The sequence below is a fragment of the Podarcis vaucheri genome, assembly GCF_965113315.1.
Source record: "Podarcis vaucheri genome assembly, chromosome: 5".
In the NCBI taxonomy this organism is placed as follows: domain Eukaryota; kingdom Metazoa; phylum Chordata; class Lepidosauria; order Squamata; family Lacertidae; genus Podarcis; species Podarcis vaucheri.
In genome coordinates this window covers 36,198,223-36,216,201 of record NC_138763.1, presented here as the reverse complement: position 1 = coordinate 36,216,201, position 17,979 = coordinate 36,198,223, and the positions used below count along the sequence as shown (strand labels likewise).

The following is a 17,979-nucleotide window of genomic DNA, read 5'->3' as shown; positions in this document are numbered from 1 at the left end:
CTAAAGTGCAAAGAGAGTTACCTCAGGACGAGAGGAAACAATCCTGCAGGGCGAGTATTTTGTGCAACAAACTGAGTGCTTGAAAAATTGACAAGCAACTTTTTATGCACCTTCTGTGAGACGGCCTAAACCTTGTACACACCAGCAGAGAAAGCTTTTTGTGGCAAGGACATATTTCTAAACTTAAGAATACACTGTAATCAATATCAGCAGTAGCTGGCAGGGGTGCTTACCTGACCGGCCGCCAATGTTATTGGGAGGGTGAGGTGGTGGCAGGTTCGTGCTGCGCAAATGCACTGGCAGAGCCAATATGGCACCTCAGCTGGTGCATCTGCAGTCACCCACCGCTGCCTCACACATCCTCCTCTTCCTCCCAGTAAGCCACAGTGATGCTAGTAATGGAAGGTCAGATAAGCGCCACCACCCTGGTCAGCATTACTCAGCTCGGCAACCAGTCTGTGGTGTCATAAAACATAAGAATAGCACTGCTGGATTAGGCCAAACGCCCATCTAGTCCAGCATCCTGTTGCGTGTTTAGACCTTTAAACCTCCCCCTTAAATAAATTCAGACAAGACTCAAATTTTGGTTTGGTTTTTGGCAGAATTTAGGCCACAACTTTATTGATTACAGCAAGTGACTGGTTGCATCAGCTCTGGTTCGACTAGCTCCCTGCCATGCAGGTAGCGCTGATCCAGGGCACCAGCATAGGTCAGCCTAGGGTGAACACCTAGATAAGCGGAAAGCCGGGAACAAGCTATCTCCACCACCCAAATGCTCCCCTGGACTCAGGCATGGGCACAACCCCCACACAGGGGTTGACCAAACCATTGAGTCCCTGAATTCCTTTATCAGAATACCCTTCACATAGGGATGGTGAGAGCGTTCTCCCATCCCTATCACCTGAACCAGAGCCTATCCGCAACCTTACAAGTTGTGACAATTTGCTACGCAACAGGTGAAACCCAAATGGCAACAGCCAATCAAGCAAATGGGGAAATTCCTGCCGTGCCCCTGTCCCAATGACAGACGACACATGACGGCATAGCAAGGTCAAGCACGCAAGCCCTAAATATAGGGAGAGGTGGGCTGGTGTTCCAATGCACGCACTGAAAGAGGAAGCTCTGGGTCACATGCATAGGTATATATGAGAGCCAGTGTGGTGTAGTGGTTAAGAGCGGTAGTCTCGCAATCTGGGGGACCGGGTTCGCGTCTCCGCTCCTCCACATGCAGCTGATGGGTGACCTTGGGCCAGTCACACTTCTTTGAAGTCTCTCAGCCCCACTCACCTCACAGAGTGTTTGTTGTGGGGGAGGAAGGGAAAGGAGAATGTTAGCTGCTTTGAGACTCCTTAAAGGGAGTGAAAGGCGGGATATCAAATCCCCCCCAAAATAAAAATATATAGGTCCTTTGATCCGTTTAGCCTGCATCCCATTGGCCTGATTGAACCCAGCATCAAGGGACCTACCAATCGGGTGCTGTGGCTATCCAAACGTACCCACCTACAACACAGGGTTAGGTTGCCAGGTCTCACTGCAACACGTGCCCTCTTTAAGGGAGGACCCGATTTTTCACAATGGCTAAACAAATGCTTGCAGGAAACCCACAAGCAGGATTCAAGTACAAGAGCACTCCTCTCTCCTCCTATGGTTCCCAGTGACTGTATTTCAGAAGCATTACTGCCTCTGACTGTGGAGGCAGAGGATCACCACCATGGCCAGTAGCAGTCGTTGATAGCCTTCTCCCCCATGAATTTGTCCAATTCTCCTTTAAAGCCACTCAAGCTGGTGGCCATCACTGCCTGCTGTGGGAGAAGCTCCATAGTTTTACCATGTACTGCATGAAGACTCTTCCAACACTTAGCTTCCTTGGCCCTGGAAGGCCTTAATAAAGCCGTCAAGCATATTGCCATTCGCGTTCCTGCAGTCTGTCAGTCAGCTTAACCCAGGCTTGTCAGAAGGGTTTCTCCCAAGAAGACTCTTTCTTCCCCCTGGTTAATAGGTACAGCGGTGGAGCTTGGTGTCTCAAATTTCAGCGGCGCACTGTGGAAGGCCAAAATGTGCCCCCCTCACCTTTCATGCTCCATTCTAAATCATAGTTGTGGTGGCCCCTGTTGTATCCGTGTTACTATACAGCGGAAAGGAGCAGCCAAGCATACTAGGACTCAATTTCTTGACTTTAAGAAAGCCGACTTCATAAAACTTAGGGAAGTGCTGGGTGAGATCCCATGGACTGTAATACTAAAAGGAAAGGGAGTTCATGATGGCTGGGAGTTTGTTAAGAGGGAGATAGTAAAAGCACAACTTCAGGCAATACCAATGAGACGGAAACACGGAAGGTGCCTAAAGAAGCCAGGGTGGCTATCTAAAGAACTTTTAACTGAGTTAAGATTAAAAAAGGATGGGTACAAAAAATGGAAAAGGGGGGAAACCACCAAAGAGGAATTCAAACAAATAGCCAGCACATGTAGACACAAAGTCAGAAAAGCTAAAGCACAGAATGAACTCAGGCTTGCTAGAGAGGATGGGTATGTCCGTAGCAAAAGGAAGAACAAAGAAACAGTGGGGTCACTCAGAGGAGAAGATGGTGAAATGAAAACAGGGGACAAAGAAAGGGCTGAATTCCTCAATGCCTTCTTTGCCTCAGTCTTCTCCAATAAAGAAAACAATGCCCGACCTGAAGAATTTGGAGCAAATGATTCAGCAGAGGAAACACAGCCCAGAATAACTAAGGAGATAGTTCAAGAATACTTGGCTAGTTTAGATGTATTCAAGTCTCCAGGGCCAGATGAACTGCATCCAAGAGTATTAAAAGAACTGGCAGATGTGATCTCAGAACCACTGGCAGTCATCTTTGAGAATTCCTGGAGATCAGGCGAAGTCCCGGCAGACTGGAGGAGGGCAAATGTTGTCCCTATTTTCAAAAAGGGGAAAAGAGAGGACCCAAATAATTATCGCCCAGTCAGTCTGACATCAATACCAGGGAAGATTCTGGAGCAGATCATTAAGCAAACAGTCTGTGAGCACCTAGAAAGGAATGTTGTGATCACCAATAGTCAGCATGGATTTCTGAAAAAAAAGTCATGTCAGACTAACCTGATCTCGTTTTTTGACAGAATTACAAGCCTGGTAGATGAAGGGAACGCAGTGGATGTAGCCTACCTTGATTTCAGCAAGGCATTTGACAAGGTGCCCCATGATATTCTTGTAAAGAAGCTGGTAAAATGCGGTCTTGACTATGCTACCACTCAGTGGATTTGTACCTGGCTGACTGACCGAACCCAAAGGGTGCTCATCAATGGTTCCTCTTCACCCTGGAGAAGAGTGACTAGTGGGGTGCCACAGGGTTCTGTCTTGGGCCCGGTCTTATTCAACATCTTTATCAACGACTTGGATGATGGACTCAAGGGCATCCTGATCAAATTTGCAGATGACACCAAACTGTGAGGGGTGGCTAACACCCCAGAGGACAGGATCACACTTCAAAATGACCTTGACAGATTAGAGAACTAGGCCAAAACAAACAAGATGAACTTTAACAGGGAGAAATGTAAAGTATTGCACTTGGGCAAAAAAAAAAATGAGAGGCACAAATACAAGATGGGTGACACCTGGCTTGAGAGCAGTACATGTGAAAAGGATCTAGGAGTCTTGGTTGACCACAAACTTGACATGAGCCAACAGTGTGATGCGGCAGCTAAAAAAGCCAATGCAATTCTGGGCTGCATCAATAGGAGTATAGCATCTAGATCAAGGGAAGTAATAGTGCCACTGTATTCTGCTCTGGTCAGACCTCACCTGGAGTATTGTGTCCAGTTCTGGGCACCACAGTTCAAGAAGGACACTGACAAACTGGAACGTGTCCAGAGGAGGGCAACCAAAATGGTCAAAGGCCTGGAAACGATGCCTTATGAGGAATGGCTAAGGGAGCTGGGCATGTTTAGCCTGGAGAAGAGGAGGTTAAGGGGTGATATGATAGCCATGTTCAAATATATAAAAGGATGTCATATAGAGGAGGGAGAAAGGTTGTTTTCTGCTGCTCCAGAGAAGTGGACACGGAGCAATGGATCCAAACTACAAGAAAGAAGATTCCACCTAAACATTAGGAAGAACTTCCTGACAGTAAGAGCTGTTTGACAGTGGAATTTGCTGCCAAGGAGTGTGGTGGAGTCTCCTTCTTTGGAGGTCTTTAAGCAGAGGCTTGACAACCATATGTCAGGAGTGCTCTGATGGTGTTTCCTGCTTGGCAGGGGGTTGGACTCGATGGCCCTTGTGGTCTCTTCCAACTCTATGATTCTATGATTCTATTCTATCCCTGAGGCTCTGCACACAGCACTCCCCTAAATCTGCCTCTGTTGAGGAAAATGTGTTGGATTTGAACATCTGATAATTTCTACCTGCAGCTTTTTCAGATGGTTCTAGTAAGTGACGAAAAGAAGAAATGAACACTGCCTTCTTCCCAAGACATTGTTGAGTGCCATGCTTTACCTGCAGAGCTGTTGTGCTGAATCATTGTCATCGCTGTCATTCCCATGGTAACTGACACTCATGTCCCGGCTCAGGAAGGTGGCCTTTCATGTCTGTGCAGGAACTGGCAAGAGCCGAAGCAGAACGCAAAGGAGGACAGTTTACCTCAGACGCCATTGCACACATTGGGCTTCTTTCTAGGCACTCCTGTTGGAGGTGTTTCTGTACCTTTGCAGGGTGGGGATGGATGGAGAGTTGCCTGTTCATTTTTATCCCAGAGAAAGCCAGTAACAACAGCACTAGACTTCCCCCTTTCTTTGCCAGCAGCATTCAAGCCAAGCCGAACATGACGTTAACAAGCACTATTGTGTTTAAGATGCATAATTATGTTTTAAAATGCAAAAAAAGCCCACTTCATTTGAAGCTACTATTTGCATTGGGAGAAAAATTCCCATTGGTGCCTGCTGAGATAATTACCAGCCCTTCACCCTCAACATCTGCTTTCTGCATTTTTTTAAAAAAAATACAAAAATAAGTTTCACAACTCTTCTAGTTGGGCCATTAGGCTCTGTCCTGGGGCAGAATTTCTGTTGGGACAGCACATCCTTAATCAAAAATGCCACAAACACCACTGGGGGTGGAAAGCAATGGAAATAAACTTGCCTACTCCCAAGGAGTCTTATGCTGCAATCCTATCTCAGTTTACCATTGAGCAAGCCCCATGGAACTTAATGGGTCTTACTCCTGGGCAAACATGTAGACTATTATTATTTTCCACAACTGAGCTCTGCTTTAAGCTTGAATAAGTGTGAGCTGAGGGATTGGCTTTTCTGGATAGAATCCAAGATGGACTTGCAACGAATTAGAAACGCCAATTTCCCCCCTTGGTATGCACTGTTGAGAACAGAGCATTTGGGAGCTACTTATCTGTCCAAACTCTCACCAGCTTCCTTAAGAAATGCCTCTATTGCACTGTGTTTCCATGGGATGCCCACTGCAGTCTTGGACAACCACTTCAACAGGGTCCAGAATGCAGGTTGTAGTCAACCTCAAGTGGAAGAAATCAATCATTATCTGTTAGCTGAGAGATCACTTTCTGAAACCTTTGTTCACAAACGCAAGTAGGTTCAGCCCGACAGAAACAGACCAGTTTCTTTTGAGTGACAATAATAGTTTCATAACACAGAGAGTGGTGCTCTGTGCACTGGCTGCAAAAACAAAACAAAAACCAGGAAAATGGATAAAATCACTATAAATTGTCGTGGTGATTCAGAGGTTTAATTTGAAATCAAGCTGGGTTTGAGTTTGTTGGTATCTCTGGTATCTCTCTTACATCAGGGATGTTGGCTCATGTTATGGATGTGTGATCTGTATTGCTTTATTGGTACACTTGCCGCATGGCTAGAACAAGAATCTTGTATTAATTACATGGAGATTTTTTTCAGATCGTCTCAGTTTAAGACCCAAATAGTTAAGGGCTGCATGTGTTGCTGTACACACCTGTCAGGGGCTCAGGAACAGAGGCACAGGGGAGGAAGGAAATGGAGAGCGAAGGGGAAGAATCTGAGGGCAGCGTAGGGGAGTATGACAGTGACCTGAGAGATTCCATGAGCTTCTCCAGCGGATCGGAAGATTCCCAGAAGGAGGCGCCGATGGTCAGGGTAAGGGGGGTCCCAGGGGGGACGCACCAGAAACAAGGGGCCAGCGGGGACTCCCAAAGAGCAGCGGGAGATCAGGACCAGCTTCCCCACCAGAGCGTAGTGGGGGGGAAGAGTCCCATGTGTCAGGGCCAGCGTCTCCTCCAGCAGGGAGAGAAGATGAGTCAGGGCTGACCACGCCTCTATCAGAGAGTGGGGGAACGGAGGGGAGGTCAGGTCCAGCTAGCCCCCCCCCGAAGGGGGAAGCAGTGACAGGAGCAGTGTAACGGTCAGGAGGAAGGTTGCCGGCTGGGCGCGTGCGCCAAGTTCGAATGTACAGGCGTGTGAGACAGCAGAAAACCCGGATTGGGAACCAGGTCCTAAAGCCCGCCGGAGGCAGGGGGAAGATTCAGGGGACTCAGCGTCAGAAGAGTCTAGGAGCGGCAAGACACCAGCGGACGGGCGGAACCAGAGGAGGAAAGAGCAAAGGAAGAGGTGGAGCAAGGCCAGAGTCTTAAACTGGTGTCTGAGGGGAGGAGATTCAGACGGAGCTTCAGCGGTCTAGAGTTTCAGACGTAGAGCTGCGCGCTGCGGCTGTGAAAGCAGAACTGAACTTCAATAAAGACTTTTGTATATAACAACGAACCGGCGTTGGTCCTTTGTGAGCTGGGACCTCGGGCAGCTCTGACAACACCTTTCTTATATTTTATGGATTGGCAGTATATACCGTAAATGCTTTTAAAAAGAAAGAAAGAAAATCTATCCATCTGGCCATCTCTCTGCAGACCATTACTACTAACATCTTCTTCCACTTTGAATAGATCCATGCAGAGACATGTACTGTTTGGCAGGCAGGCACATTGCTGGGTGCTGTGACCTTTTCAGATTGCTACTGCTGGTCCAGTTCTCGGGTAAGAACAAGGGACCAGCAAAGAAATGGGTTTTATGCTTTCATACTCAGCATCTTCTTTCTGCACCAGCTAGACATAGTTAGTGGGGAGATGACATTTTGACTTGGTTTCAGTTCTGTGATTCTATGAGTCCACATAGATGGAGCATCATGTTGTATCTACGCCAAAGGATGAATATGGGAAATATGTGTTTTATGAACACCAGGTAAAATGCAAGGTAGGTGACTGATTCCTAAGACCCACTATAATCAGTGAGACTTCATCATACAATACTTCCATTGGCTAGGCTTGCCAACCTTTCTCAGTTTCAAATGTCTGGGCTGGAATCATATGAAGGGACATGCAGTCAGGAGAAAGACCTTTTTGATTACTTAAGAACATAAGAAAAGCCATGCTGGATCAAGCCAAGACCCCATCTAATCCTTCATAGTGGCCAATCAGATGCCCATGGGAAGCAGATCCCGAGTCCAACTGTATAGCTGTTTGTTCCACTGGTGAAGAATCAAGCTGATATTCTGGTTTAAAAAATATCTTGTGGGAACTGCTGCAACAAAGTAGGAAGTGGAAGCATCAGCTAGGCATGTGGTTACAAGGACACGATGTGTGCAGTGTGTATTGTGAAAGGTGATTGATCAAAAGGATGGATGGCTCATTCTATTCACTACATCATCTGGAGCTGTGATTGGGACCAGAATTTATGGAGAATTTTTATCTCTGAAGGGGCTGGGCCCCTGCTCTGCAGTCAGCACTCTCTCCGTATCAGTTTAACAACACTTCTGCAAAAGCTGGACCCAAGTCTATAGTTTAGTTAACATACTACTACTACTACTACTAATAGTAGTAGTAATAATAATGGTTTCTTCCATCTGTCTGTCTGGTCATTTTAACTGTATCTAGTTTTGAAATTGTTTTGTGGGTCTTTGGACCACAATAAAGTATTGAATTGAAAAATTGAATTGAATAATAGTAATAGTAACAGCACTGAGAAGAAAATAATTTATTCATTATTTCAACATGACAGTAATTCAGTCACTGACCAAGAGAACCTTGAAACAACGAACCATTTGAAACACTTCAAAGTACCTAATCCCAAAAGAAGGAATGAAAATGTCAGCTGGGATTTTCACAGCTTGGGTGCCCAGAGTTTGACATTAAAGGCAAAAATGGCACTTAGATATCTAGCAATTATTGATTTTCAGCTGAATGGATATGTTTTTGTTAGGGATGGATGGCCTTGTCAATTTTTGCTTCTCTCAGTTTCTCATATGTCCAATCTTAAATTCAGTTGGCCACATTTCTCTCAATCGGTTTGCAAATTATTTTTAACAACCCTCATGAAAATTCACCAGCATCTTAGTTTGCATTTCTCCTTTCATACACAGTTTCATGTATGATTTTCTCTGATAGAATGCATTTTGCCATGTTATTTTTATTAATACATACATTTAAACACAAACTCTTTCCCCCTCATGTACATATTTTGTGCACATTTTTAGGTCAGAAAACAGCATCAGAAACTTTGAAGAAGTATGATTTTCAAAGGAACACTGTGTTTCGGTTTATGTATTGTTTCAGGAAGTGTGAATTAGGTAGGATGAGAGTCTCTTCCATCTAAGTTTTAGTTCTGTGCTTGCTCTTAGATGATTTATTTCCCCAATTCCAGTATTAAAAATGATAAAAAGTAATAAAACAGTTTTTAAAGTTGATAGAACTAGCACACTACCTAAAGTATTTAAAGTAGCAAATGACTACCCATGGCAGTGACTTGTGTCTTTCGCATTGATTTTAGTGTGGAAATCAACAAAACACTTGTAATATTGTTGTGGTTCTTTTTGTAAGAATTGAATGAAATTTGCCAGCACATTAACCCCTTCTTTGGCAATGTAGCCTGTGAAATTTCAGACAAATTGGTGTAGGGACTTTCATGTTAGGTACCTTCAAAATATGAGGTGTTTCAGTTGTGTGTGAGGATTTTTTTATCCCCTGAAAGGAATATCAACAAACACAAATCATTTTTTTGGGAGGGGGGCAATTGTCATGTAAGGGGAACTTTCAAAACCATGTGATAATAGACCAAGGTTGTTGTTTTTTGTTCTGTTTTTTAAGAAAAACAAAATCCCACTCAGCACGTGCTGACCACCATGGATGCCTAATTCTGGACTCATTTAATGTGTGCTGAATGTCAGTGGTGGTTGATGTGGTGTGGCAAATTGGCTCCACTGGGGGATCTGTGCAGCCCTGGTTTGCTGCCACCCTGACACAGCTCATCCAGGTAAGTTTTATCAAAGCTATGATAGGAGGGTGACTCCATGGCTCTGCCACGGTTCCTGCTGTTTCTGCTGAGGGTATATTTTTGTTCAATGCTCCTAAATCCCTTGTGGTCTCTTCCAACTCTATGATTCTATGATTCTATGATTCTATGAAATCGCTTCAAGGCTTACACACTTATTTTCAAAAACTAGATTTCCCCCCACTCACTGGATGCATTGAAAATGCATGCAGTGCCTGGGTGAGTGGCTGACTTCTGAATTTTATACATGTTAACTCCAAAATAAATCCTGCCAAATTCAGTGGGACTTACTCCCTAGTAAGTGTGTTTAGAACAGCAACCTCATTTCTGAAGGCAGTTCTGCAGGTCTGATATGCCTTCATCCTCTGTGAAGTAAAAAAAATCTCAGCTGACAGTTTTTAAAAAATAAAAAATAAAACTTGAGGCTATGAATATAACTTGAAACAATAGCTTCTTGTCAAAAACAAGAAATACAATACCATTCTGTAACATCTTAAGCAGCCTAGAGAAATACACTTGAAGCTGAAATATATTCACATATGGGGTGGGGGGGAATCACAGGAAATACAGACATTCAAGAAATGTAAAATCATAAATATTATGTTCAATGGTTATTTAGAAATAGATTTCCAACACTGATGAATCTCATTATTTAAAAAGTTCAGTCAAAAGAACACAAAGAGGAAAGGGGGAGGGAGTCCTTAAAAGGACAAAATAGCCTTTTGAAACACAAGCCGAACCAACCATATGATATTAGTAAGCGCAACGATGCATGCCTACCTCAAATAGCTCAGTCGGTAGAGCATGAGATGTTTTATTCCAGGGTGATGGATTCGAGCCCCACATTGGACAAAAGATTCCTGCATTGCAGGTGGTTGGACTGTTTTCCGACTACAGTTCCCATCATCCCTGACCACTGGTCTTGCTAGCTAGGGATGATGGGAGTTGTGGTCCAAAAACAGACCCAAGGCTGGGAAACACTGAACTAGGTGACCCTCATTGTCCCTTCCAACTCTTCTATAATTCTGTATGACATTCCATGTGAAATTTTTAAACATGGCCTTGGAAATTTGACTCGTGTGGGCTCCCTGCCTGATTTTGAATCCTGATTTTCCAGGGTTCTATACCCTGGAACCTACCCAATCTCATCTGCAGAAGTCCAGCCCTCAATAGGGGAAGAGTTATGGGATAACATGGGTGATATGACAGAAGGAGAAGGGACAAGGAGGGGGAGTGGGGAAAGAATGCCTGCATAGGGCCATACAAGGCCCATCATTAGTTTCAGACTATGTGAGGGATCCAAGGAACTTGTGCCTCCTAGTACAGAGATTTACGCTCGTGTAATGGAACCTTTCCCACTCTCCTTTCCCTGCCCTCCCCAAATCTATTTGGGGGGTTTGGGGAACCCCCAACACATATTTATGTGGCACATGGGGGAGGAAGGGGAATTTTGTTGCACAAGAGTAAATATTTGTGCTAAGGGAACAAGAGACTCAGTGCTACTTTGGATACAAGCCTGTCCCATCGTCCTTTGACAACGGACTCCACAGATTGTGAGCAACTGCATCTTTGTTCTCTGACATTCTCACAGCCTTTCTGTTTGGCTTTTATTATACCGAGACTCAATGTTATAAAGTTATGCTCCTCATAATCTAGTGCTTATGGGACTGAGGTTTGTCCCTTTCAACTCTTAAATTATTCATTCTGGGGGAGAGAGAATTGATGGACTTGAAGCCCACAAGGCAGGTTTCATCCAGACGCATTCTATTGTGAAATAGACTAGGGCTTCTCCCACAGACTGTCATTGTTAGACTATTTTCCTTTAAATGAGGAGAAAATGTCAAGAGACTTCTTCTGGAAGGGAACATGTCTTCCTTTCCCCTCATTACTGAGAAGATGATGTCATCAAACTGTTTGTGAAGAAACTGCCGGTGTAGCAGGGGCAGATGAAGAAGCACTCAGCTGAGCTCTGCCTTTATCTCAGTGTTTTTGCTCTTGCCCTAGACTATCTTATGGGAAAATACTGGATCATGGACTAAGTGCTGGAATGGTTTAATCCTGGACCTTCACCTGTAAGGTATAAAATCCCTGTAAGACTCCAGTGACCTCCTTCCAAAAAAACCCCAAACCTGACTAAGCACTGTATCCCAAAACCTTGAACACTTGGATTTTTCAAGTACACATAACAATATAGTCATCGTATATACGAATACATTGTGAGGAATAGGATGGTGACGTTGCCAATTCAATGCATGATTATTTTCATGTGGGATTTTGAATTTTTTACAACAAATACAATGTCTGCTATAAATAAATAAATAAATAAATGATAGCTTCCATGATTATTTAATTTCTTTAGCCTAAAGAGTGTTCGGGATGCACTATCAATAAATAACTGATTCAGAGAACCAAATTATTCTTTCATTCTAAAGAACATTCTTCTTTTATTCTAATGTAACCATTAATTTGCCATTACCTTAAGAAACCAATTACAACCCTTACGTACATTACCTCATGATGGATCTTGAAAGAGATAGCGAAATCTATTTGTGTCTAATACAACTTTCTGTCTTCTGGAGATATCCAATATTCCCCAGTCAAGGGATAGCCATGTGTTCTGCTTTTATTTCAGTTGAATTACAACCAATTGTCCATTGCTGATTTGAAGCCATTTGACATTCATAAACCCGAGAATGTAAATTGTTAGAAAAGTTTCTGTGGTTTGAAAGGACCCATCAATTTTTACCATTGTTAGTTATGCTTTCAAATGTGCAAATTGAACCATTTTAGTATAATTTTTAGTGTAAGGATTTTCATTTGGTACACATGAAGAATTTGATAATTGTATCTACATATATACACTGAGGTCTGGGAAAAGGTAAAAAATGAAAATGAAATGAAATGTACTGTCCTTTCCTAGCGAAAATAAACGTTTTTAGGAAACCATTCTTGTTTCTTTAAGCTGACTCTGTAATTCTCCTTTATTAATTGGAGTTGTTCAAATTTCCTAACCTACTTTCTTATCAGAATTATAGGGTTTTAGTTATTTTGCATTAGCCAGCTGAGAGAGAAAAAAGAAACTTTTAACCCAAACCCTGTATGTTGAGCTTAGATATGAATTGGTTACAAAATATCCAGCACTGTGTGCAACACTTTCAAAATTCTATTGTAGTTTTGAGGTGAAATATAATTAAAAACTGTCCGGGGGAAAATGGGAAATTATTGCGTGCTCTGGCCAATGCTGATAGTTCATGCTAGGAGGGATGATTTGTAGTTGCAATATAGTAAGTAACAAAAAGAGAAATTAACTTCTCCCCATATCCAATATGAACCTTGATTGCACGATGTGAAATTGAAACTTCCACTTATGTGGTCACAGATGAAACAAGACCGTCAGTCCCTCTGCTTTAACAGTGGCCAACCATTTTGGCAAGGCCAGCAGTGCCAAAAGTCCAGTTCTGAGTAAGACATAATGGCTCTCCATGCACAATGCCTATAGGTATCTCCATATGAATTGAGTTGGTTTTCCCTGTAACCTGCTTAGCTAGAAAGTGGGCAGCATTCTTGAGCAGAAAGTGGGACTGACCGATGCCAGAGGCAAAGCCAGAAGGTCTCCTGTGCTGTGCGTACATGCACATTATTATTATTTTTTATTAGATTTATATACCACCCTTCAGCATAAGACGTTGGGGCAGTTCACATGCTTATTTTGTAGATTGACCACCAATGCTGTGTTTTGAGCATGGTTAAAATCTAGAGCATTTTCTCCTCTAGAAGAAAGAGTTTACCATACTATTTTCTGCATTCGGACTCTCCAAACACAGAATTAATACTTCTGTACCTCTTCCAGGTACTGAAGATCGAGTATTACCTTTCTGAGGGACACATAACATGCTGTCTGTGCCCCGGAGAGAGAAACCAATTTATGTTCATTAGGCACTCCCCAAGTCCTGCTCCTCTTCAGTTCTACCTGCTTCTCAGTCTGAAAGGGCAAAGAGTTTGCTTCCTCTCAAGCACTGTAATGAGCTACAAGCAACACTGTTTGTTTTGCCTTGGGGCCATTGAGGGCTGTGGGTTCCGGATTCTGGAGGCTGACAGTTGCTTCTGGGTGTTCTGAGGACGGCTGTCCGGCTGAAGCAGCGACAAACGTGAAGTTATTGTCCTGTCTCGGGACAGTGCAGCACATTCGAGTAGACCTCAAGGAGCCTTTGTTGCTGGAAAGGCCTGATTTCCTGTCACATTTCAGGAGAGAGCAAAAGCACCTGTAAAACTGAAACACAAAGACAGGCGTTAAATAGAAATCTGTTGTGTGGTTGATTTGTTCTGCCATTGCACCGAGAGCGATGTAGTCCTCCTCTTCAATATTCAATAGAGAAATGATGTTCTGAGCAACTGTAATGGGCAGGAATTATAAACTGAAATAAATTAGCAGATGCATTTAGAGTTCAATATAGTTACTTAGCAGCCAAATATTATTTCAGTGAAACCTGACTCTATCCTTGTAGTAATGCAGAGTAACCGAGTTAAATATTGTCTCTAGTTATTAGGGGTTGGAGATAAGACTCCATGCATTAGCTTGTCCTTAATTGTAGTTACTTTCTTTTTCCTATGCAGTTGCGGGTTAGCCTGTTATTTAATAAACAGCCTCTTGTTATGAGCCTACAGAATCCGCCCCCCCCCAAAAAAAAATCTCTTCAAATTTCCATAAATATTTTTTTTTTGATGCAAGCCTTTGAAGGTGGGCAATTCAAAACTGAATTTACAGCCAATACTGTGCATGCTTCCTTGGCAGTAAGTCCCATGGAATTCAGTGGGATTTGCTCCCTAGTAAGTGTGCTTGGGATTATTGCTTGAGATTATGTGCTAACAAAAACCTTTTGGCTGGGATCCAAAGAACTGCTCGGAGCAGGAGCAAAGAGTGGAGTGTTTGTTCATTTTCTCTTTGTACAGTTCACCACAGCTCCGTATTTATTTATTCGAATTTTGAATTTTACCCCACCTTTCTGTTTAAAATGTTCGAGGCCTTTGTAAAACAATTAAACTTAACAGCAAATAAAAGGGATAAAACAGCAAATAAACCTGCTCAGACTAAAAGGGCAGGGAAATGAAAATTTTAACAGATCAACAGGCACATGCTGAAAAGGGAAAAGTGTGCTCACACAGTGATGGAAAGCCAGAGGAGAGAGAGAGAGAGAGAGAGAGAGAGAGAGAGAGAGAGAGAAGAGACCTCTGCTTTACAATGTGAATAAGGACCTCCAGATGTTGATTGATTATATTTTCCATCATGCTTGTCTTTTGCCTTATGCTGGCTGGGGCTAATGAGAGCTAGAGTCCCACAATCTCTGGAGGGTCCTAAATTCCCAACCCCTACTTTATTTTCTTGCATCTCTTTATTCCAGTTCAGCTTCTGAAAAATATTTCCATCTTATCGAACAACAGTCCTGCCTTGACTCCCTTCGCTGAGCCCTTAACATTAGTTACAATCATATGCTCTGTCTTATTTCCTAATTAGTATAAATGCATGTACTGCAAGGAGATGTAATCTCACGGGGCACATTGATGCATCTGAATTATTTGAAGGCATTAAAGAAGCCACTGGGTGAATTCCACATGGAGCAAGGTCACCACCATATTTTAAAGGAAGTCCTACTGCTCATTTTACAAATTTGGGCTAAAAGAGGTCATGGCTCAATTCTCACTCTTCAGTAAAGTGCATTAAACTTGGAATTAGAGGACAAAACCAAGTGCACACTAATGATATTAAGCTACATTGCCATCACTTACATATGGTCCTCCTAAATTACCACCACCAATGATTACAAGGTCAGGTAGAAGTCAGAGACTGTAGCAACAAACCAGAAAACCGATTGAGCAACTCAAAAAATAAAATACAGGAAAGTAAGTGCATACTTCTGTATGTGTGATCAAACTCAGTCTTCAACACTGAAGGCTATGTTAGAGGAACCAGTTTCATTTTTCAACTGCATAATGGCATGTAGGAATGTTGAATTTGCCACTAAGTGCTACTATCTACATTGCTTGGAAGTAAGTGGCAAATCTCTCATTGTTTGCCATGGTCTCTCGTGTTATTTATCTGAAGTAGTTTTACCCTGCTGTTCAGCTGACAAGGTTCCCAGAGTGGCTTACATAAGATCAACAACAAAGAAGACAGTCCCTGCCCTCGAGTTTGCAATCTAAAAGGCTTGGCATAAAAGGAAAAAGGGAGGGTGTGGAAAGATAACAACAAGCAAACTCTTATTCTTAAAGTTACAGAGTTCTTAAAATGAGCCACTTCAATGGAAACAGTTGAGGGAGGGAGAGGAGGAGCCCATGAGAGTGGGACCTGCTTCCAATCTTTCCTTCTGCTGTAGTCTGATGGAATGATTGCACTTAGAAAACTTATTCTGTCTGTTTTTAAGTACACGTGGTGCAATAATCAAAGGCCTTGAGATAGTGAAATTCAGAGATGGGACTGATGGGGACAGGACGAATATTCCATCAAAAGCCTTAAAATCATTGGTATTTTGTAGATCTTAGGGAAAGCTATAATAATAATAATAATAATAATAATAATAATAATAATAATAATAATAATAATTTATTTGTACCCCGCTCATCTGGCTGGGTTTCCCCAGCTACTCTGGGTGACTTCCACAAAGACCAAAAATACACTAAGATGTCACACATTAAAAACTTCCCTGAACAGGACTGCCTTAAGATGTCTTCTGAATGTCAGGTAGTTGTTTATCTCTTTGACATCTGATGGGAGGGCATTCCACAGAGCAGGTGCCACTACCGAGAAGGCCCTCTGTCTGGTTCCCTGTAGCCTCACTTATCGCAATGAGGGAACCACCAGAAGGCCCTCGGCACTGGACCTCAGTGTCTTGGCAGAACGATGGGGGTGGAGATGCTCCTTCAGGTATACAACAAGCTATGGCAAGGTGACAATGTGAAGGATGGCATATACCAGGGGTGGCCAACTCCCAAGAAACTGCAATCTACTCACAGTTAAAGCCCTGTTTTGGGGGGTTCAGGGCAAAAATGTTGAGCTTTTCTAGGGGAGCCAAAGTTGTTGAGCTTCTTTAGAGGGAGCCGGTGATCTACCGGTGATCTACCACAGACGTCCAGTGATCTACCGGTAGATCATGATCTATGTGTTGGACGTGCCTAGCATATACTAACTGTGAGGGCCTTGGGTTGAGCCAGGGTGCAGATGTCTGTAGGTTTAAGAAAGTGTATGAATGGATATTTGTGAGTCTGTAAGGGAAGGGTAGCAACCCATTGGCTTCCTGTCACATATCATCTGTTTGCACAAGAAATACAATGCTGTATCTAATAGCAATAAGCTTTCATAAACATCTAGGGTTGTGAATACCTAAGGCTGTGTGAACTTGTGATGTTACACTTGTATCACCAGAATATTCTTGCAAGAAATGAAACAAAAAACCCTCTGGCATTTCAGTCACGCTAAACTAATTTCTATTCCTCTTAATGATATACAAAAGATGAATCCAGACAACAGAAGACTAGTCCTACAGCCTTCTACTGACAGTCATCACAAGGTGTTGATACTATATGGCCAAAACAATACATAATTTTAAATGCACCCTTCTCCCCCTTCTGCAATAAAAGCAGGAATTCCGAAACTTGTCATGGTCCTCCCTGCTCAGCCAGTCACAGATTTGGAGCAAGGGAAGACACTATAGTAGTTGTTGATACAATTCTCCCAAAACAATCTGGATAAGCAGCTTGGAAGAATTACAAAGTCCTGATAAACCAAAAGCCACAGAGGAGTGGGGAGAGGGGACACTGCTAGATATCTGAGGCTATTCAAAGCTCTTTGAGCTGCTAGGAGGTTCACCTAAGGTGGTCACTTATGCACTGCCAAAAAGGAGAGAATGCACCTGTCACGGCTGCCTCAGGTCCCAGCTCACAAAGGACCAACGCCAGTTTCTCTTTATATACAAAAGTCTTTATTGAAGTCCATTTGCTGTTTCACAGTAGTGGCGCGCAGCCATACGTCTGTAAGCCTAGACCGTTGAAGCTCCCTCTGAGTTGGTCCCGCCCCGACACCAGTTTAAGATCCTTGCCTTGCTCCACGTCCTCCTTCGTTCCCTTTTCCGCTGGGTCCTCCTGCCCCCTGGGGTTTCGCCCTTCCTAGACTCTTCCGACGCTGATGATTCCCCGGATTGTTCCCCCTCCCTCCGGCATGCTTTAGGACCTGGCTCCCAATCCGGAGGCTCTGCTGTCCCGCGCGCCTGCACATTTGAACTTGGCGTGCGCGCCCAGCCCCCAACCTTTCTTCTGACAGTTACACTACTCCCGTCACTGCTTTCCCTCCCTTCTGGGAGGACGGCTGGTTCTGACCTCCCCTCCATTCCCCCTTTCTCCGATGGAGGCACGGTCAGCCCTGACTCATCCCCTCTCCCTGCTGGAGGGGACGCTGCCCCTGACACACAGGAACCTCCCCCCCCCCCGCTATGCTCTGGTGGGGAAGCTGGTCCTGATCTCCAGCCGCCGCTCTGGGAATCTCCGCTGGCCCCTTGTTCCTGGTGCGTCCCCCCGGGACCCTCCTTGTCCTGACCACCGGCGCCCCCTTCTGGGAATCCTCTGATTCGCTGGAGAGACTCATGGAATCCCTCTGATCACTGTCATTCTCCTCCCCGCTGTCCCCAGA

At 43.7% G+C, this 17,979-nt stretch overlaps 1 protein-coding gene and 1 long non-coding RNA gene across 2 annotated transcripts in view; one reads left to right on the top strand and one right to left on the bottom strand.

Moving 5' to 3' along the window:
- LOC309532073 overlaps nucleotides 1–17,979 on the top strand; it is a 346,799-nt gene that overhangs the window by 112,444 nt on the left and 216,376 nt on the right. The gene's annotated exons all lie outside the window — the stretch shown is intronic.
- The window catches only part of LOC309531973 (vertebrate ancient opsin-like), a 128,928-nt gene continuing 121,386 nt past the window's right edge, over nucleotides 10,438–17,979 (bottom strand). Inside the window, exon 4 of the mRNA XM_082221884.1 lies at nucleotides 10,438–13,572. Within this exon, the coding sequence (XP_082078010.1) occupies nucleotides 13,312–13,572 (261 nt within the window). The 3' untranslated portion in view covers nucleotides 10,438–13,311. The remainder of the gene's footprint in view (nucleotides 13,573–17,979) is intronic.